Source organism: Maylandia zebra, linkage group LG4, assembly GCF_041146795.1.
Source record: "Maylandia zebra isolate NMK-2024a linkage group LG4, Mzebra_GT3a, whole genome shotgun sequence".
In the NCBI taxonomy this organism is placed as follows: domain Eukaryota; kingdom Metazoa; phylum Chordata; class Actinopteri; order Cichliformes; family Cichlidae; genus Maylandia; species Maylandia zebra.
The window spans coordinates 19,607,385-19,629,655 of NC_135170.1; the positions used below are offsets into that span (position 1 = coordinate 19,607,385).

General features: G+C 42.5%; 1 protein-coding gene across 1 annotated transcript; it reads right to left on the reverse strand.

The window, feature by feature from the left end:
• Positions 1 to 17,791: 17,791 nt before the first annotated feature.
• LOC143412303 (uncharacterized) lies at positions 17,792 to 20,114 on the reverse strand. The gene is made up of 2 exons (XM_004558429.4): positions 19,943 to 20,114; positions 17,792 to 19,005 (listed from the first exon to the last, which is right to left on the reverse strand). The coding sequence occupies exon 2, from the start codon at positions 19,002 to 19,004 to the stop codon at positions 17,982 to 17,984; it is 1,023 nt and encodes a 340-aa protein (XP_004558486.3). The 5' UTR covers position 19,005; positions 19,943 to 20,114; the 3' UTR covers positions 17,792 to 17,981.
• Between the last annotated feature and the right edge of the window lie 2,157 nt (positions 20,115 to 22,271).

Consider the following 22,271-nt stretch of genomic DNA (forward strand, 5'->3'; position numbering starts at 1 on the left):
AATGTATGTGGAAGTAGTAAGAGTTTAAAAATGAGTAAGTTGAATGAGGATTTGAAGGGTCTCCCCATTGAAATACATTATAAATTTTTGTTGAATAAAGTTGAATAAAATTAAAAATATAAATGTTAAAAATATGAAAAATGGAAGCAGTGTTGTCCAAAAGAATAGGAATCTAACGGTGTTGGAATGGTTTTTCTAAGTTGAACGGTTTTGAAGGAGTAGGATTACAAAAAACGTACGGAATACAGAATAAAATATAATAATAATAATAAAGATTACAACAACAATACTGTGAATGCTTTTCAAGCATTCACACTAATAAAGATTAGAATAACAATACTGTGAATGCTTTTCAAGCATTCACACTAACTAGAAAGTGCATTTTCTGAAGAAACTGCAGTGTGAATGCTTGAATCTGAATGTATGCATTGAAATGAAATAATTACTGAATTTAAGTTAAAAATTTTGAATGAGATAAAAAAAAACCCCCGAATTTAACCTGAAAACAAAAGTGCTGAACTGCTAAAAGCTGAAGGTTACACAGAAGAAGAAGTTGGAAAAAAGCTGAAAATGTTTTAATTGTAAATTAGAAAAACCTAAGAAATGAGAAAAGAACATTTAGAGTCAGAAAACATCTGAAAGAATATTAAAAGGTCATATTCTTTGAATCACTGAATGACTAAAATGTGATCCCTCCACTTGGACCCACACAGTTTAAAAAGTTTACATCTCTGAGCTTTGAAAGACAAGATGTTGGAAAAAGAACAACGATGGCGACGTTTTGAGGGTAAAATGATGGCTTTAACACTGTGGACACAGCAGCAGTTGAAAGAGAAGTGTTTAAGATGAATTTTGGTACAGTGGCAGGGAGAGCTCGTTAAGCAGGCAGGTGTGAGCCTGGTTGCTATAGTGACCGCACCCAATGGCTCCATACACACGGACACAGACATGCACCTCACTTTTGCTGCTTAAAATGAACAGAAAAGTCAGGCCGAAACAAATCGTTCCCAAATGAAAAGTAAAAGTCGTATTGACAAAATTCTTTCACTGTGAGCGACAGCAATGTCTAGTCTACCAAATTCTCAGTTTTCATGTCTGTGGAGTTTATTATATGGACGTGGTGACAGTGGAAAGACACCATGCTCTTCTGATTTTCAAACGAACCTTCTGAGCCATTTTAACATTAGAGTCTATGGAAGAGTTGGAGGGAGGAGGCTGTGCATTGGTGACATTTATGAAAGAACCATAACACCTAGTACAATAGTAAACACATTGGATGAAAGAGGACAGCCATGGCTACGTTTTGAGGGTAAAATCATACCTGTAGAGCAAACGCTGCGGACACAGCAGCAGTTTTAAAAAAGATTTTAAGATTATTTTTTTTGCTCCTCTCACTCTAGCAGTTGAGCTGCCTCACTCTAGCCCCAACATTCCGTCCCATACACACCCATTATAAACTCTGAAACGGGTGAAAAAACATCATGAAACTTAAACTGGAACTGAAGAAAAAGTATAATAGATATTGAAAAGATAAATGCAAGTTGAATAGTTGAATGTCTTGTCTTCGTTTTAAAGTTTGAATGGTGGCTCTATGTCAATGTATGTGGAAGTAGTAAGAGTTTAAAAATGAGTAAGTTGAATGAGGATTTGAAGGGTCTCCCCATTGAAATACATTATAAATTTTTGTTGAATAAAGTTGAATAAAATTAAAAATATAAATGTTAAAAATATGAAAAATGGAAGCAGTGTTGTCCAAAAGAATAGGAATCTAACGGTGTTGGAATGGTTTTTCTAAGTTGAACGGTTTTGAAGGAGTAGGATTACAAAAAACGTACGGAATACAGAATAAAATATAATAATAATAATAATAATAATAATAATAAAGATTACAACAACAATACTGTGAATGCTTTTCAAGCATTCACACTAATAATAAAGATTAGAAGAACAATACTGTGAATGCTTTTCAAGCATTCACACTAATAATAATAAAGATTAGAATAACAATACTGTGAATGCTTTTCAAGCATTCACACTAATAAAGATTCGAATAACAATACTGTGAATGCTTTTCAAGCATTCACACTAATGAACTTATCAACCTCTTAGATACCTTGGCTCCCCCCAAAAGTCGAACTGTTTTTCTCTCTCGCTCTGCGCCATGGTATTTATCTGAACTTCGCCAACTTAAAGCTACTGGACGCTGCCTGGAACGTCTCTGCCGTACATACACACTCTGCCGCAGTTTGCAACAAATTTATGGACTTTTTTTACGCCAAGATTGAGAATCTTCATCAATAATTGCCCTCGTCCTGTGATATGGTCAATTGTTCTATATGCATTTCTTGTCCTTCTCAGCTGTCATCCTCTCTATCAAGTTTTGAACTTCCCACAATAACTCAGCTATCTTCCATAATTACTAACTTTAAGTCATCATCGTGTAAACTTGATCCACTGCCGACAAATCTTGTTAAACTCTCATTCCCGTTGCTTGCTCCACTGATTGCTAATATCGTACGCTCCTCTCTTAAATCTGGTTCTGTTCCTTCTTCTCTTAAAACTGCTATAATAACCCCAATACTGAAAAAGAATGGTTCAGATCCCTCCAATCTAAATAATTTCAGGCCAATTTCAAATCTCCCTTTCTTGGCAAAAATTCTGGAAAAGATAGTGGCTGCACAGGTTCATCATCATCTCACTGGAAATAACTTGTATGAACAGTTTCAGTCCGGCTTCCGTTCATGTCACAGTACAGAAACAGCTCTAGTAAAAATCACCAATGATCTTCTGCTTGCAGCTAACTCAGGACTTATCTCCATCCTCATTCTCCCTGACCTTACAGCAGCTTTTGATACCATCTCCCCCTGCATCCTCCTTCACAGATTAGCATCTATTGCAGGGGTGGGCAACTCCAGGCCTCGAGGGCCGGTGTCCCTGCAGGTTTTAGGTTTTTTGAACCGACACAGCTGATTTAAATGGCTAAATTAGCTCCTCAACATGTCCTGAAGTTCTCCAGAGGCCTAGTAACGAACTAATCATGTGATTCAGGTGTGTTGACCCAAGGTGAGATCTAAAACCTGCAGGACACCGGCCCTCGAGGCCTGGAATTGCCCACCCCTGATCTATTGGCATCAGTGGTACAGTACTGGTTTACCCCTTATCTCTCTGGCCACTCACAGTTTGTTCAGTTACTCCCTCACAGATCAGTATCTACTCCAGTTAATTCAAGTGTACCCCAAGTGTCACAATACGGCAAGAGTAGGACCCAAACGCAAACTCGCAGAGACAAAAAGTAAACTCAATGTGGGAGCCAAGTTAAGATAGTTCATATGTTTTAGTATTTATATTTCGCTGTTGTTAAGCTTGTTTGTGTAATTAATAATTTTAGGAAATAGATGCATGTTTATGGTGGAACTAGGTTACGTAGTACCATGAATACATGTGCCTTAAAGACTCGTGTTTATAGTAAAATCCGGGCATCACGGATGTATGCAAATTAGTGCATGCGGTGCGGGAGGGGGGAGAGAGAGAAAAGAAGTTAACACGGCATAAGCTATACGGGGCAGCAGGGTAGAACAGAGCCACACGGTTTTCCTACCGTAGTAGGTTATTTTGTTGAGGACAAGTTAAACCTGACCACTCCTGTAAGATGCAAAAACTGGAATAAATTTTTTGTTACATCTTTTCACATCGGAGTCCCGTGGAGTTCTTTTTCCTCTTCAAACTGACGTACGCGAGTGAATCACGGGAAAACTGGTCTCACGGCTTAAACATTTTGTAGGAAAACCCGCTCGTTGTGGAGTAATTGACGCGACTAAAGAAGGAAAAAACCCGAGCTGCTGCAGCGACAACAAACGTGAGTAAGTGGAGCTAATTCACGAGGAAAAATTGCTGAGTCATGGTGGATGCTGAACTGTGTGGTAGCCAACCTGCATGATTTTTGGATGATAAAATAAGGATTTTGGTGTTGCTATTCGGGAAATTAATAGCATGAACAACGAAGAAGAAGACACAGTAGCAGAATTGGAAGCTAGGGCGGTGAAAATCACACCTAAAGCTATGGAGGAAAGGCTGCAACGTATTATCAATTTACGGAAGGCCAAGCTAGCCAAATTAACAGGCACAGTGAAACAAGTGCGCCAGCTGATGGAAAATGAATGTGATACCAGCCTAACAGAAGTAACACAGTTAATGAAGGATTTTAATGAGCGGTTTGGAGAGTTTTGTGGTTTGAACACAAATGTTAAAGAGGTGCTCCAGCAAATGCCGGAGGAGGATTTAACTAAAGACCAGGAAAATTGGTTTGAACCTAAGGCTGATTCCTTTAAGGCTTTTGCTGAGACAGCTTCGGCTTGGATTGACAAGATGGCCATGCGCGCTGTGGAGGCTGAAAAATGCAATGAAGATGTGGATCCATCTGACAGCATATCTAATGCATCTGTCTCAAAACGCAGTGATAAGGCATTGTCAGAACGCGGCTCCTGCGCTTCGTCATCGGTGTCGTCCACACGCATGAAGGCAGAGGTGGAGCGAGCTACCTTATTGATTAAGGCATCGTCTTTAAGACAGAAACGCTTGCTGGAGGAAAGGGAGGCTAAGCTCCAAGCTGAAAAGGAGGAGCTAGAAATACAAACAGCTCTTGCAGCAAATGAGGCAAAGATCAAGATCTTATCGGAATACGAAAGTCGTGCATCCAAGGCATCCAGTCGCGTATCCACTCGGGATGGAATGAACTCCTACATGGCATCGCATAAGGTTGGAGATTTATTTACTTCACAGCAGTCAAATAGCCCATCCCCCACGCGAGAAAGACAAGCGCAGAAGAAGAACATTCTCCAAAACGCACAGCAAACACACACTGTTACCTCCCAGCCATCGCAGACACCAAGTGCTCTACAGGATGTGGTCGAAGCGCTAACTAAGCAACAGAAGTTAGCTACGTTGCCCCCGCAGAACATATCTGTGTTTAAAGGGGACCCATTAGAGTATCGGCTGTTCATGCGAGCTTTTGAACATGGTGTGGAGGACAGAACAGAGAGCGACAAGGATCGATTGTACTACATGGAACAATACACAAGTGGGCAACCACGAGAATTGATACGGAGTTGTCTTCATATGGAACCTACACATGGATATCAAACGGCTAAGAGACTGTTGGAAGAGCACTTTGGAAATGCCTACAAGATATCAGTGGCATACATTCACAAGGCTCTTAACTGGCCAACCATCAAGTCAGATGATGGAGAGGCTCTGCATGCTTTCGGCCTCTATCTTACTGGATGTCGTAATGCAATGATGGATGTGGAGTACATGGAGGAGTTGGATAACACGGCCAACATGCGTGCTATCGTTTCCAAGCTTCCGTACAAGCTGAGAGAAAGGTGGAGAACATATGCTTGTGGGGTCTTAGACAAGGCAAAACGCAGAGTCACATTTGCAGATCTGGTGGAGTTTGTCAATAAGCAGGCCAAAGAAGTTTTGCATCCATTGTTCGGTGATATAAAGGACAGCACATTAAAGGTCCAAGTTAGAGGGCAAGTGGATGAGAGGTTGCAAAGGAGAAGTGGAAACAGAAAAGGATTCACTGCAGCTGCAACTATCACCACTACACAGGACATACCCTCTAAAGAAAGGAACAAGGTCAGCGGGAAGCAGGTGTGTGCATTTTCCAAACCCTGTCTTTTCTGTCGTGGTGAAGAGCACACCATGGAACAGTGCAAGAGGATGAAGAAGTCACTTCATAAGGAAAAGATTGACTTCATGCGAACTAAAGGACTATGCTTCAGCTGTCTTAAACAGGGACACATGAGTGGTTCGTGCCAAGAAAAGGCAAGTTGTCAGGTTTGTGCACAACCGCACCCCACAGTGTTACACATGAAGACTAAGCCCAGTGCTACAAGCAAAAGGGTAGCTTCTGAAGTGGAATCATTAGAAAGAGAAGACCAAACAGAGTCAATCGTGAATGGATTTGTTGAAATGGAAGCACCTGCTCACGCTGCAGAGAAAACAGAGCACATTTTGGCAATAGTTCCAGTACAAGTGAAACCTAAAAGAGGACAAAAGGTGACACACACTTATGCTTTTCTGGACCCTGGCAGTACTGCCTGCTTTTGTACTGAAGAGTTAATGCATGAGCTTAACTTGTCTGGCAGAAAGACAAAGATTTTGCTGAAAACAATGGGAGAGGAAAAGGTCGTCAGTAGCCACATTGTGTCTGGGTTGGAAATAAGCAGCTTAGACAGCAATGACTTCTTTGAGTTGCCAGAAATGTACAGTCACAGTGACATTCCTGCTTCTGCCGACAATGCTCCTTCTCAAGACTACGTGAACAGGTGGACCTACCTTCAGCAGGTGTCTATACCTAGGATTGAAGCAAAGATTGGACTGCTAATCGGGGCTAATGCACCTAAAGCTGTTGAACCTTGGCAAGTTATAGCCAGCGAGAATGGCGGTCCATATGCTGTGAAGACAAGGCTCGGTTGGACCATCAGCGAACCCCTCCAAGGAAGCAGTTCACAAAAGGCACCATGCGGACTGATTCAGGTTGCAGCAAACCGAATATCAGTTAGCAAACTGGATGAACTCTGGGACCAGCAGTTTAAAAGTGACTTCCCTGAGCGTGAAAGAAACGAGAAACAGGAAATGTCAAGAGAGGATTTGCAGTTTCTGGAGATAGCGACAGAGTCAGCTACTATTGTGGACGGACACTACAGCATCGCTCTGCCATTGCGGAACAAGCGCATTAAGATGCCCAACAACCGCAAAGTGGCTGAGCAACGTGCGTTACACCTAAAGCGGAAGTTGGAGAGGAATACTTCATTCCACGCAGAGTACTCGGCTTTCATGAGTAACGTCATAACCAACGGTTACGCAGTGAAAGTGCCAGAACAGGACCTTGATCGTGACGATGGAAAGGTTTGGTACCTACCGCACCACGGAGTTTACCATCCCAAGAAACACAAGCTTCGAGTGGTCTTTGACTGTGGAGCATCGTACAAAGGCACCACCTTAAATGATCAGCTGTTACAAGGACCAAATCTTACCAGTACCCTTCTTGGGGTAATTATCCGGTTCAGACAAGAGGAAGTGGTCATCATGGCAGATGTGGAAGCAATGTTCCACCAAGTAAAGGTGCCTGATGAGGATTCTGACCTTCTTCGGTTCCTGTGGTGGACATCTGGTGACATTACTCAGAATATGGTGGAGTACAAGATGGTGGTTCACATTTTTGGTGCAACTTCGTCACCAAGCTGCGCCAGCTTTGCTCTGCGCAAATGTGCTGAAGACAACCGAGATCCAGCCAACAGCCAAGCGGTTGACACAGTCCTGCACAACTTCTATGTGGACGACTGTTTGAAGGCTGTGAGCTCAGAAGAGGAAGCCATACAGTTATACCACACTCTTAGAGCTGTATGTCAGAGGGGTGGATTCAGGCTCACAAAATGGATAAGCAATAGCAGAGCAGTTCTGTCTGCTATTCCAGAAGAAGAAAGGGCATCGGAGGTTAAAGATCTCGATCTGGATCAGGACACACTCCCCATTGAGAGAGCGCTGGGAGTCCAATGGTGTATTCAATCTGACAGCTTCAGGTTCAAGATTGTAATGCCAGACAAGGCACCCACTCGGAGGAACCTTCTGTCCACTGTGAGTTCTGTCTACGACCCACTGGGTATCTTGTCACCAGTCACGCTTCAAGCAAAGAAGATTCTGCAAGAGCTTTGCAGGAGAAAGATTGGCTGGGATGTCATCATACCTGCAGACCTAGCTCACAAGTGGCACAAGTGGAAGACCCAGCTCCGCCAGCTAGGGAACATAAGCGTTCCAAGATGTTTTAAACCTGTGGGCTTTGGAGAGTCAATATACAATCAGCTGCAACACTTTGCTGATGCCAGTGAAGAGGGCTACGGTACAGTAAGCTACTTGCTACAGAGGAACAGCCGTAACGAAGTCCACTGCGCATTCATGTTGGGAAAGGCAAGAGTGGCCCCACTTAAGCCCATTACAGTTCCCCGCATGGAACTTACCGCAGCAACCATGGCAGCACGCATAGACAGGGTTCTGACATCTGAATTGCAGCTTCCGCTCCAACCATCTGTATTTTGGTCAGATAGTACCACGGTACTCAAGTATATCAGCAATCAAACAAGTAGATTCCGTACCTTTGTTGCTAACCGTGTGGATGCAATCTTGAAATGCTCCAGTCCAGAGCAATGGAGGTATATCAACACCTCACTGAATCCTGCCGACTTTGCATCAAGGGGGCTCCGAGCAGAGAGCTTCATGCAATCCCACACATGGTTACAGGGGCCGGATTTTCTCACCAAACCCATGGAAGAGTGGCCAGAAGAGGTGCACCCAGTTGAAGGCCTGACTACAGATGACCCAGAGGTAAAGGGTAACCTGGTGTGTGCTAGTACAATCAAGGAATGTGAAGATGTAGTGCTGGAGTTCCTGCACTACTTCTCATCCTGGTTTAAACTTAAAAGGGCAGTGGCATGGATGCTTAAAGTCAAGAGCATTCTGCTGCAATTGTGTCGCAAAAGGAAGGAGTTGTGTGCTGTTAAAACACAACCTGAAGTCGAGAGGGATATGGAAGGTTTCAAGGACAGCCTGTTTCAAGGGGACACCAACAAGCTAACGGTAGAGAACCTTGCGAAGGCTGAAGAAGCAATCATTCGCTACTGTCAGAGAAAGACATTTCCTAAGGAGATCAGCGCACTTTCTAAAGGTCAGGGGGTGAAGAGGACTAGTAGTCTTTTCAAACTGAGTCCAGTACTTGAACAAGGCATCCTTAGGGTCGGAGGGCGACTCAGCAGAGCAGCACTACCCGAGGAGGCTAAGCGGCCAGCAATCCTGAGCAAGGATCTTCACGTCACGAAGCTTATCCTCAGAGAAATACATGAGAACTTGGCTCATAGTGGTCGCAATCATGTTATCTCCAAGTTGAGAACAAAGTTTTGGGTACCCGGTGCCAACTCTGCAGTACGAAAAATACTCGCTAGGTGTATTGCCTGTCGGCGTGAGCATGGAGTTGCAGGACAGCAGCAAATGGCCGACCTACCCCGAGACAGAGTTCTGCCAGATGACCCTCCATTTACTAACTGCGGAGTGGACTACTTTGGTCCGTTCGAGATCAAACGTGGTCGAAGTACGGTGAAGAGGTATGGAGTCATTTTCACCTGCCTAACCACTCGTGCAATACACTTGGAGATGGCAGCCTCGCTGGACACAGATTCCTTCATCCATGCTCTCCGTTGCTTCATAGCCAGACGAGGCCAGATAAAGACCCTTCGTTCTGACAATGGAACTAACTTCATTGGTGCAGAGCGTGAACTTAAAAGAGCCATTGCTGAATGGAATGTGTCCAAAATTGAAGACCACCTAAAACAACAAGGCATTCAGTGGATGTTCAACCCTCCCTCAGGACCCCATCATGGAGGGGTCTGGGAGAGATTGATCAAGTCAGTGAAAAAAATCCTAAATGTTACCTTGAGACTCCAGACACTGGATGAAGAGAGCCTGCATACACTTCTGTGTGAGGCGGAGGCCATTATTAACAGTCGGCCAATAACCAAAGCGTCCAGTGATCCAAATGATCTGGAAGTACTCACTCCCAATCACCTGTTGCTGCTCAGGAACAAACCATCTCTTCCTCCCGGACTGTTCGACAGGCAAGATCTCTACGCAAGAAGAAGATGGAGGCAAGTGCAATACATGTCGGAAATATTCTGGAAACGATGGGCAAGGGAATATTTACCACAACTTCAAGAGAGGCAAAGGTGGACCCGTCCATCTCGCAACTTTTTGGTTGGAGACATTGTGCTTATTGTTGACGATACAGCCCCACGCAACTCTTGGATTACAGGGAAAGTAATCCATGCTATCTCAGACAAGGCAGGAATGGTGCGGCAGGTTAGGATCAAAACCAAGACGAGTGTACTGGACAGGCCCATTACGAAGATTTGCCTTCTGCAGGAATCGGAATGAAGTAATCAACTGCAGAGACTGAAGTTTGTGTACCTTGGCTCCACAAGTGTAATTTGGTAATTGTGTAATAGGGTCACAATTAGGGGCCGGTATGTGGGAGCCAAGTTAAGATAGTTCATATGTTTTAGTATTTATATTTCGCTGTTGTTAAGCTTGTTTGTGTAATTAATAATTTTAGGAAATAGATGCATGTTTATGGTGGAACTAGGTTACGTAGTACCATGAATACATGTGCCTTAAAGACTCGTGTTTATAGTAAAATCCGGGCATCACGGATGTATGCAAATTAGTGCATGCGGTGCGGGAGGGGGGAGAGAGAGAGAAAAGAAGTTAACACGGCATAAGCTATACGGGGCAGCAGGGTAGAACAGAGCCACATGGTTTTCCTACCGTAGTAGGTTATTTTGTTGAGGACAAGTTAAACCTGACCACTCCTGTAAGATGCAAAAACTGTGGAATAAATTTTTTGTTACATCTTTTCACATCGGAGTCCCGTGGAGTTCTTTTTCCTCTTCAAACTGACGTACGCGAGTGAATCACGGGAAAACTGGTCTCACGGCTTAAACACTCAAAAAACACAGCTTTATTGCTGGCGTGGAGTGGGACACGAAAAACAATACTAAACTAAACTAAACTAAAGCACAAGGAGCCACAGGGAAAAATCACACAGCTATGAGGGAGGACGCAACACTGACAAAGAGAAACACAGGGCTTAAATACACTGAGGGATAACGAGGGGGAATGAGCCACAGGAGGAGAGCACAGCTGGGAGTAATTAGGCAGGACGAGACAAGGGAAGCAAAACTAGAAACATTAACATAGGACAGACTGTGAAAGTAAAACAGGAAACACACTGACGGAACTCAAGACATGTAAACTTAACAGACTGGGGAGACAGAACATAGGGATCTGAAACATGAACAGAAAGGCACAGTAGACACAACATGAACATAACAATGCCACAGGGGAAGAGTAAAACAAAATGCAGGGACACAGGACCTCTTTCAAAATAAAATGGGAAACATAATGAAACGCAAACATGACAACATAAGAAACACAGACATGAAGCACATGAAGGACAAGGGAGACTTAACGGGGTTGGATACACAAGGGGAATCTAATAACAAATGAACTTGGATAACCTAATGAACAAAATAAACTCAAACTTAAAACGCTGGGTCAAAAGACCCAGGATCATGACAGAAACTGAAACTGACCAAAACCAGAGCAAAAGTCCCACAAAAAGGGTGCAAAAAGCCCATGAAAGGCACTAAAGCTCCGGAGATAGTTCTCAAAACTTTCTGGGGGCCGACCTGGAGGGTGACGGCACAAAAGTCCACAGTTAATTAGTTCGGGGGGCCGTCCTGGGGGTCGATAGCATAGCAGTTCATAGTTCAAAGGTTCCGGGGGCCGGCCACGAGTCCAACGGTGGTGACGGAGCAGATCAGGGGGCCGACCATGTGGAAGGTGGCAGTGGCGAAGCAGGCATGGCTGGCCACACTCGGGTGGCTTGGCTCGTGGCCGGCGGCGACATGGACGAGACGAGACCTGTCGGGCGGCTTGGCAGGCGGTCGATGGCGGCGTGGGCCTGCATGAAGGCCCTCGGGTTGCTTGGCTGGTGGTCGATGGCGTAGACAAGACTTCACAGGTGTCTTGGCAGGTGGTCGACGTTAGTGTGGATGTGGACGTGACCCCTCGGGTGGTTTGGTGGGTTTCCGTGGACAGGCTGTTTTGACAGGCCCCGGAAACAGCCATGCTGGACGTGGCTTGGCAGGCGAGACGAGTAGAGGCGTGGCGTCGACCTCTGGCTGGGTCGTAGCAGGCGAGACGAGCAGAGGCGTGGCGTCGACCTCTGGCTGGGTTGTAGCAGGCGAGACGAGCAGAGGCGTGGCGTCGACCTCTGGCTGGGTCGTGGCAGGCGAGACGAACAGAGGCGTGGCGTCGACCTCTGGCTGGCTCGAGGCAGGACCAGGCGTGGCAGGACCAGATAGTGGTGGCGCTGCAGGTGACGGCGTGGAAGCCGCAGGTGGTGGCGCTGCAGCAGATGTGGCAGGATGCTGGACGGGCTCGGCTGGACCTCCAGCTGGCGTGGCATGAGGCTGGACGGGCTCCTCGGGAGTACTTAAATAACACATCTGGGAAAATTTCTAAAAATAAGGCTGTAGTGTAGGCAAAACAGTAGCTGAAACACAGTAGCTATGAGTCAGAAGCCAAAACAGTCCCACATTGATAACTGTGTTATGTCAACGTCATAGAATTTTATTACACATATATAAAAGGTGTACAATAGTCCAGCAGTCTTATGTCCATTTTTCTTGGGCCGAGAGGCTAGTACGTGGGTACTCCCACAAAGCCCTGTTTTTCTGAAAACTATGTGAGCCGTTGAAAAGACATTAGTTTTTTGCTTGATTAGGATCTGAGCTGATTCTGATGATGATCCTAACGAGTTTGCAACTACATGGTAAGCACATTATGGAGCCACCAAAAAATATCAGCAGTTAAGGAGTATTTTTAGATATCTCCGAATAATAGCATACATCTCCTCAAATCAATCACAGAGAGGTTGGTTAGTTGGAGGTGAAAGTGTATATTTTACACAGGGCTCTGTATTGTCACAGCAGGGCTGCTTCGGCCTCAAAAGGTCCAAAGTAGTCTATGCCCACATTTGTGAATGGTGGTTTGTCAGGCATCAGGCGATCTTGTGGCAAGTTTGCCATTCTTTATTCACCAGGTTTTGCAGATGTCCTTTGACATGTTACACACTTTGACAGGATCTTTCTTATTGCTGAATTTGCCTGGGGAATCTAGATTCTTTCTCTCAGCCTGGATAATGTATAATTCCTTCCTACATGGCCTGTTTCTTGGTGAATGTGTCTCAGAATCAAAGTAGAAACATGAGGATCAATGGATGCTTAATGTCAGCAGGTAGTGCAGACTCGTGCAACCTGCCGCCAACCCTTAAAATTCCATCCTGGATAAAAAGATCAACCTTCGCAATGTGACTGCTCCTTTTAAACTTGTCACCTTCATGAAGACTTGCAAGTTCTTCTGCAAAGCTTTGATTTTGACAAAACTCAATCTCAGTTTCTCCTATTGCAACATCTGCAGTAGTGAGCGATAATAATACATGATTTGAACTGCTGCATTTGACCTGCAACCTTTTCGACTTTCCTTTTGCAGCTTTCACAGCCACTTGCTTGTGACACGAGAAGCTTACGATGTGCACTTAACCTGCGAAGCAGCTGCTTGAACATAAGTATCCAGGAAGATGCCTTTTTTACACGGCACCAGTCTGAGTAGTGATCAGTTTGTTTAGTGGGTTTTCATGTATTTCTGTAACATCCACACTCATTGCCTCTTTGACTTCGACATAATTTTTTTTGGTGTTTTTTTAATGTCCGGTGGAATTGGTCAATTTTTTAAATCTTTTGTCAAAAACTCTGGCCCAGCAATCCAGTTTGGACACTTCATAAATGTGTCTGTGTTTATTCCTCTTGAAGCGTGGTCAGCAGGGTTTAATTCAGAGTTCACATCCACTGACTTGGTTTTGTGTTGTCTCTAAAAAGTGACACTCTATTTTCTACAAATGTCTTAAATCTGATGTTCTCACGGAAGATGTACTTTAAAACAGTGGTACTATCAGACCAAAACACAGATTCCTATTTGTGGCATTTGCAGATCCTTTCTCATGAGATTGTAAATTTTTACAGCAACTGCAGCTGCTGTCAACTCGAGACGTGTAATTGTTATCTACTTCAGAGGAGACAATCTGGACTTGCCAATGATGAATGAGCAGTGAGTTTCTCTTTTCTGGTTTGTGATACGGAGGTAAGTAACGACTCCATAACCTCTCTCACTGGCATCAGCGAAGTGGTGTAATTGTGCAGATATGACCACTCCAAATCCAGCAGGTTTCAAACACCTGTTGATGGCAAAGCCATGAAGTTTAGGAAGCTTTGAATGCCAAACCTGTGACCTTTGAGCCAGTTCAGCTGGGATTTCCTCATCCCATGAGATCTTCCTGCCACATAGCTCTCGCGGAAAGATTTTTGCTGGAAGAATGACAGGAGACAGAATGCCCATATATTACACTTATAAATGAGAGGATGCCTCGCCTTGTCTTTGGCATAGGTTTGTCATTTATCCTGATCTTAAATACATCTGTCTCTTTGCACCAGTTCACTCCTAGGACTCTTTCATCAGATAATGCATCATGTCTCAAATCCAAATCTTTAATCTCTTTTCCTCTTCCCTTTTCAGGGATGGAAGCAAGGACAACTCTACTGTTGCTCATCCACTTTGTTAAGTGAAATCCTCCACTCTCACACAATGGAGTCAGGTCCCTGACCATAGTACATGCCTATGTTTAATCTGAAACAGACAGAAGACAATCATCTACATAAAAGTTGTTCAGAACAGCGTTAACTGCTGCTAGTGGCATTTTTTCTTTAGTGTTTTCTGCTGCTTTCTTCAGTGCATAGTTTGCACAGCTCGTGGAGGATGTTGGCCCAAACAGGTGCACCATTAGTTTTGTATTCAAGCAGAGGTTCATTCAAGTTCCCATTTAGCCATCAGAGAAAACACAAAAGATCACTGTCCTCTGGAGGTACTCGCACCTGGTGATACATAGCTTCTATGTCTGACATCAAGGCAATGGGATCCCACCTAAACCTTGTTAGTACTCCAATCAGTGTCTTCATTAGGTCTGGACTCAGTTCAGCTCTCTGTCAGAAGAAGTAGAGCAAGAATCTCTCTTGAGAGGGCCATTGATAACCCAACTCAGGACTGTTCGGACAGCATATGGACCGTTATCTTTGCTATGAATAATCTCCCATGGTTCCATAACCTTGTGAACATCACACACTATCAAAAGTCCAATGTCTGCATCTGAATGTGGGAACTTGATTTGCTGAAGATGTGGCCACCTTTTTAAGTCATCCTGTGTAGGGATGTTCTCTCTAGACACTGGAATGTCTGCATGAGTGTAAATGTCAGGAAGATCTATATAGGTGTTCTCATATAAACCACACGCTTCTAATCCTGATAGGTTGTAGCTTCTCACCAACTTTTCCTGTCCCATTGTGTGAAGCATGAATTTTGTCTTCTTACCTTCTACACCAAGTTGTCTCATCAGCTTCTCTGAACAGATGGCTCCCATTGTCCATGAACGCATAAGTCTCAATTAACTTATTGCTTTTCTTTAACTTAACCCACACAGGAACGATTGATAACACATGACTGTCTTTTCCGGCCCCTGTGGTTCCACAAATTCTGCCTGAAAAGTGTGTTTCATCACTTGTCGTGGGAATGTCAGAGACATTTCTCTGGATGCACACATCTGCCTTACTGTCTTACAAGTATGCTCCCTTGTCCAGTGAAGCATACTTGTATGTCTCTTAGAGCAGTACTCACACAATGACCTTTTCTTACAGTCCTTACTCAGATGACCTTGTGTCAGACATGTAAAGCTTTGCTTTGCTTTAAGGAACTCTAGTCTTTCTTTGTAAGGCTGATTTCTGACCTTTTGACGTTCTGCAAGTTTATGCAGTTTTTCACAGTATATGCATGGCTTCTGGAAGTCACTGGTAGTGTGACAAGAAGCACTTTTATTAATTTGAGGTGATCTTTCATGTGCAACTTGTATTACACTTGTAGCAAATGTGCTTCCCCTTTGCCTGGATGATCTTTTCATTCTCACATTTGTTGATGACTTTGCTTTATCTTCAGCATCCTTAATGTTACCAAACAAAGGATCTGCAGCTATTTTTACTTGTCTGCTTATGAATGTGACCAGATTTGAGAACTTTGCTCTCCTTCCACTTGTTTCTTGAATGTCAAAAGCAGAAACTCTCCTCATTTCTCTCATTCTGTATGTTAGTCTAGAGACAATAACTCTGAGGTTTGTGGGGATCTCCATTTTATGCAGTTGACTGATGTCTTGCATTGCATTGTTACAACCGGTGAGAAAAAGTAAATAGCTATGAAGAGCCTTTGCATCATCTGTTTTGATTTGTGGCCAATCAAATGCTCTGTTCATGTAGGCAGTTGCAATTCTCACCATAATGACAAAACAGCAACTTTCTTGCCTTACTGTAGCCGTGTTGTGGATTCATGTGCTGACAACTTCTTAGCAAATCTCTGGGTACACCTCTGGTAAACTGTTCAAGGTATACTTTTGTGCCCTCTTGGCCAGTCCCGCTACTGCAGCTCTGTGCCCTGGGCCTGGGACCTGCAGGTCTTCATCTGCCATCTTTGCTCCTTTTACACAACTTCTTATTAAACAAGTGTTCATGAAACACTTGGTCTATGACACAAAACTGAGGCTTTCGTAACACTGTCACTGACTTATATGTAAGAAGTTGAGTATCGTAATTGTTCAATTTTGGCACGACTTGTAGCTTGGCAGCATGTCATAGTCCAAAACGTTATCCATGGAAGCTTATTTCTTTTCATCTTAGATTCTTCATGCACACAGCTCTGTACACTTAACTGACTTGCTGTATCCAACTTTGGACGAGCTCAAATCGATGCAGTCGTCTCGCTCTGGAGCAGGATGGTTTTACTTAATGTAGTGGCTTTCTTAATTTCTTCTTGGAGTTGTCTATTTTTCTTATATCTAAAATAACACTCTGGATGGACAAGAGACTGTTTTATGTGTTGGTTTGTGCAACAACGACGGTAAAACCATCGTGTCGCACCATATCCTTTTGAGGCTTTTCAAAATAAAACATTGAATAACTATAAATGGAGCGAACACCTTGGATGTATCTAGCTGCAGACCTTGTTTATTGCGTTGTAAGTAAGGAAGTAAAATAAGTTGATACTATGAGCTGAGCTGCCCTCGCCCATTGTTTTCAATGAAGTAGTATCTCAGGATTGATGATGCGTCAGGTGTCAGCGTGGTAACTACTGTCAATGAAGAGTCTCCTCTGTCCAGAGTCAGGATCAGTATAACATGTGAGGTTGTCAGAGCTGAGGGTATAAGCAAAACTGTCAATTTACTAGTTGTCTACATCCCTACTCTCAACCTATGGTCACGAGCTTTGAGTAGTGACCGAAAGAACGAGACTGCAGAAATAAGCTTTTTGTAAAAGGTGGTTGGCCTCTCCCTTACAAATAGGAAGAGGAGTTCAGTCACTTGAGAGGGGCTCACAGTCTGACCACAAAAAACGTTGTGTGCTCCTTCCTGCTGCAGGCTGAGGTCTGTTGTTGTGTTTGTGAGAGGAATACTTTTCCTCAGAAACAATAAAGAAAAACAGTCAAAGACAAGAAAAGTCACCTTGTGGTTTTCTGATCTTCCTCAGCTGGAATCATCAGCACTGCTTCCATCAGTCAGCTCATGTCATTTTCTTCCACAGAAAACTCTCTGATCTCCTTCAGCAGGTTGGTAGTGAGCTGATATGTATGCTCTGGATTAGACCTCATACGCTGATTTTCATGTCTCATAATGCTGTGTGATGCACATTTGGTCTGTTATCAATGCCTCAATTTGCTCCTTGACTGTAATTATAATAAAATCCTTGTTACTTCTCTTATTGTCGGCCACATATCTTATCTGCTGTTTTTTATACACTAAGTTGTGAATCATGAAAGTCCTGCAACAAACAGTCAGAGATGGATTTGAATCAAGTGAATCGTGTTGGTTTTAGGTCAGCAGATCTCCAGGAAATTTGTATTATTGAAAACATTAACTATTATATCAAATACGACTTTTGTGTCAAGGCAGTTACGACACATCACAAAATGACCATCACACACATGAAAATATATTTTATTGAACAGTGTTTTCAAAACTACAGGAATAATCAAACTTCTACACTCTGCACCATAATGAAGTATATTATACTTAATAAGACCAGATTATTGCAGTGCATTAAATTTTATTGTGTTTTTATATAATATTTGTTATTCATAAGTAGATTTTTCTTATTGAAAAACATGCAACAAATTCCTTTCTCAATGTTTTTTCGGGTCATGAACGGATTAATGGCATTTCAATTCATGTCAGTGGGGAAAATTGCTTTGACATACGAATGATTTGACTTATTAGCTCCGTCACGAAACAAATTAAAGTCGTGAGACAAGGCACCACTGTATATAATAAGAAAGACTGAAAAAATTATTGTTAGAAAACAACAACAGAATAAACACTGAACCCGGTTTTTCTCATTGCACCTGTCTCTTCGTGAGGGAGATGTGTAATGCCAAGGATCAGAGTTGTACGTGTCCAGGATGACAGAGTCACCATTTTCCCTGCTCTCTGGGATATTGACCACAACATAACTTTGTGTGTTGCTTCTTGGTGCTGGCTGACGTCTGTTGTTGCGTTTGTGAGAGGAATATTTTTCTGGGATCACAATAAACAACAACAGTCCAACACAAGCGAGGTCCCCCCACATGTTTCTTATCTCTGATAGCTGGGAGTCATGAACTCTGTTTCTGAGAGCCAGTGAGTTGATGTTATTGAGATGCAAGGAAAACTTTCTCAACACTCTTAGAAGGCAGGTAGTGACCCGATATGTATGTTGTGGATCATACTCTGTCCCTCGAGCTTCATATGGCTCATAATGCTGTGTGATATAGACTTGGTCTATTGTCCGTACTGCGTTGCGCCCCCTGACTCTAATTATAATGCGAGCCCTGTTACTTTCCTCAGTGTCCGACTCCACGACATAATCTGGAAGTTCCAGTGATGCATCTTGGTAGATGTTACCGACAGTGTAGTATCGGTATCCCCTGGGCAGTGGGTCTAACAGCTGTTCATCGTTGCGATAATGATGTGAGCCATAATCACCACGGTTTGGGTCAAAGGTCAGCAGGATGATGTTGTTATTGTCAAAGTCAACTGTGGTTGCAAACCAGTGGAGCAAGCAGAGGCTGTACTCGGGCACAGACTGGCCAAAGCCTACTGACCTCAGATCAGTGATTGAGTTGAGCGCTCGTCTTACAGCTGACACAGAGCTGAAGGTCAGGAGGAGAGCCACACAGCAGCTCATCATTCTTCCAAACATCTTCATCCTGTAGAGATTTAAGAAGTCACTGTTTTTATTGTTCATACTTTATATTCTGACATTCGTTACATGTTTTTTTTTTACCAGTGAAGCATCAAATGACTATGTGTTGACTGCAAAAAGCGATTAACAGATTATTAATGATTAAGACAGCTTTAAATTTATTCCCAGTTTATAATTTGATAGCCATTCAGCCACACAAACTCTGAAACAGGTTTTAATTGTTTGTCTCCTCTCTGGTTTATACCATCCATCATGGGTTGGAATTGCATTTTAAAATTTAGCTTTCTTCAGTTGAAATCAAAAGTTACTTTTTTAATATTAGAGTTTACTTTTAATTAAGAGGGTGTTAAGAGAGGCTTGTTAGTGAGAAATGTTGTTTTCTCAAACAACTTTAACTTTGTGACATAAAGAGAGAAAATCACACTAATAACTTGTATCTGTAACTTGTTGGCTGAAGCCTCCTGTCAGCTTCAGATAAATAACAGGGAAGGATTGCTCAACACTCAGTTTACAGAGGATTAATTAAACAAAGCAAACTAAGTAATTCTTTAACAAAGAGGTGAAGCATATTTTATAGCCATGACCAAACATGCTTTTATTTTCCCCACTTATTCATTATACTTTTGTTAACCCAGAGTTTTACTTATTTATGTTGTCAGGTTTGGCTCTGGTTTCATGATATTCGCCTCTCCCTTTCTCAGAAAGTTAAACTAATTATATTGTTTAAAACTGTAATACTGCAGATGAATAGATCATTTTTATGTGAATGAGTGTGCTTGTAATTTAAGAGAAGGTGGACTAAGTGCAATGTAATTGACTCCATGTTAAACCCACTTCATTGTATCTTTAAATGTAGAATAAATGCTGCATTAGAGACGAAGGTAAAGTCATGTGAGTGACAGTAAGTAAAAATGAATCCACCAGGAAATGAGAGAACGTACCTGTGTAAGTCTGCTGCTGCTGTTTGTGTGAGGACAGTCGTAACTCCCTTTATGTTTTGCGTTTCCTGGTAAATGAAACCAGAGCAATAAGCTCCGCTAGTCGTCAAGAGGAAGTTTGATAATCCAGCTATTTAGATGAGGCTATCAAAGAGCAACACCAGTAGTAGTTTAGCAGTCACATAAATGCAAATTATTGATCTTTTTACGAGCAGGTTTAGGTCCAAAGTTTGAATATGGACGTGTCTGCCGGACTGCAGGGTGAGAGATTGCAGTAGTGTCTGTAATCTAGAAGCTGGTTACAAATGAATTTCAAATAGTGTACAGATGTTTTTAATGGCAGCGTTTTCTTGTATGATTTGTTTGGTAATTCAGGTTTTCATCGTTTAAAGGTGTTCTATCATTGCTGTCATCATATAATCTTATATCTTTCTGCCGTCATATGTAGAAAGATGTGATTGTGTTACAACTCAAACTTTTTCCCCCCAAAGATTTATTTATTGCTTTTCCAAAAGTATTTTAAACAAGGAAGACAGAGAAAAATAAAATAAAATAAAGGAGGAAATTGATAAAAATACAACTCAAACTTTTAGTTTCATTATATCAAATTTTAACTAAAAGTTTGCGTCATTTTTTATTTGAATGTTTTTACTGAAACATCGGAGGTCAGAGGTCACATTTTCTAGAAGTCTTGTAAATGCAATGACTAATTCCACTAGGATTTTATCATTGATACCAGGAGGCTAAGAGGTAACGCTAGCTGCCGCCAGTAGTTTTCCTTTAAAAAAAAAAAGGTCCTTCTTTTATCAAACTAAAATGTTTAATGGGAGAACTTTATGCGCTGCCCATCCACTGCAGCCTACTCAGCAGTGATTTAAGATGTCTTTCAGTCCTGTCTTTGATTAAATATTATTCATGAGCTCCACTTTTTCACTGGACTGCACTCTTTAGACAGAAAAATTAAAAAAAAACCTGTGACGCACAATGCCCACAATGAATCTATGCTTCTGCGATCATCATGTTTCTGTGCTTTTAAAGTCCTTCAACAGCTGCAAGGAACACTGTCAGTAATTCTGCCCTATAGAAATCGTGTCAGCAGGGTTAAGTAAACTGGATTTGCCTGCACCAGCTGGTCCACTGAGTTCTTTTTTCTTCTTCTAAGAAATCTGTGAGACATAAAGGAAAAAATGTAAATGTTGGCATAGATGTATTTAAATGAATGGCTACAATAGACCAATGAGTCAGAAGTCAATACTTTAGTAGTGAGTGACGCCATAGAGCTTTATTAAGGACTAAAAAAGGCCTCTATGTTGTTATATCAATCCACCTTTAATACTTAACCATGACATCATAAAGGAGGAGGAGTTTACTTTCCAGGCATTTGCTCTTTGTTTACTTGCTGTTCAAAGTCAACAAAGATCTCAGAGTCAGTGTGTCTGAAGCTGTCAAAATAATGTTACAGGATTAAACCTGATTTGTACGGTGGCCACTAGAGACAAAGCACACACAAACTCCAAAACACTTACAAAATCCAAAACACATGTAAACTCCAAAACACAACGGAAGTGCTCCAGGACGCTAGGGGCAGTGTTGAGCTCGATTTGCAAAATAAACGGCAAGTTTGTTGCAAACATGGGCTGTATAGGACGCTCTAGTCTCCGTTGCGCTTCCCAGGTTGCCTAGCAACCATGATACTAACCGCTGGAAACGTGTCATACAACTTTGTTTGACAGAAATGAAGGAGAACATCTTTTGTTCATTTGTTTGTTTGTTTCTACAAGAGCTTTGTGTGATTTGATAAGTATCTGAGGCTGAGACCACAGGACAGTTTGCACATGTTTTGGAGTTTGCATGTGTTTTGGAGTTTGCACGTGTTTTGGAGTTTGTACATGCTTTGTCTCTAGGGGCCACCGTAGTACCATAACCTCATGAAACATCTCCAAGCAGTAAAGTTTTACAGTCTCTGTAGATCAGGGGTGTCAAACATAAAGCCCAGCTAGGACTCCACTACAGCCCAATGAATTTTTACCTTTTAAGCATGTTTTAATTAGATAGGTCAGAAGGTCGAGTGGTTGCCACATGATCAGAAGGTCAGGGGTTCGAATCCACTGAACGGCTACCCTGAGGTACCCCTGAGCAAGATACCGTCCCTACACACTGCTCCCTGCGTGCCTGCCCACTGCTTCACTGAGTGAATGAGTAAAATGGGGAAAAGTAATTTCCCCACGGGGATCAATACAGCACACATTATTATTTAATTATCTGCTATAGAAATTCATCTTTTCCCTCCCAAAACTGATTCTGTTTATTTGCTTTTAAACACTGACAAAAT

Coding starts and splice junctions, on each gene's coding strand:
- LOC143412303 (XM_004558429.4), bottom strand. CDS start 19,004: ATGAAGATGTTTGGAAGAATGATGAGCTGCTGTGTGGCTCTCCTCCTG.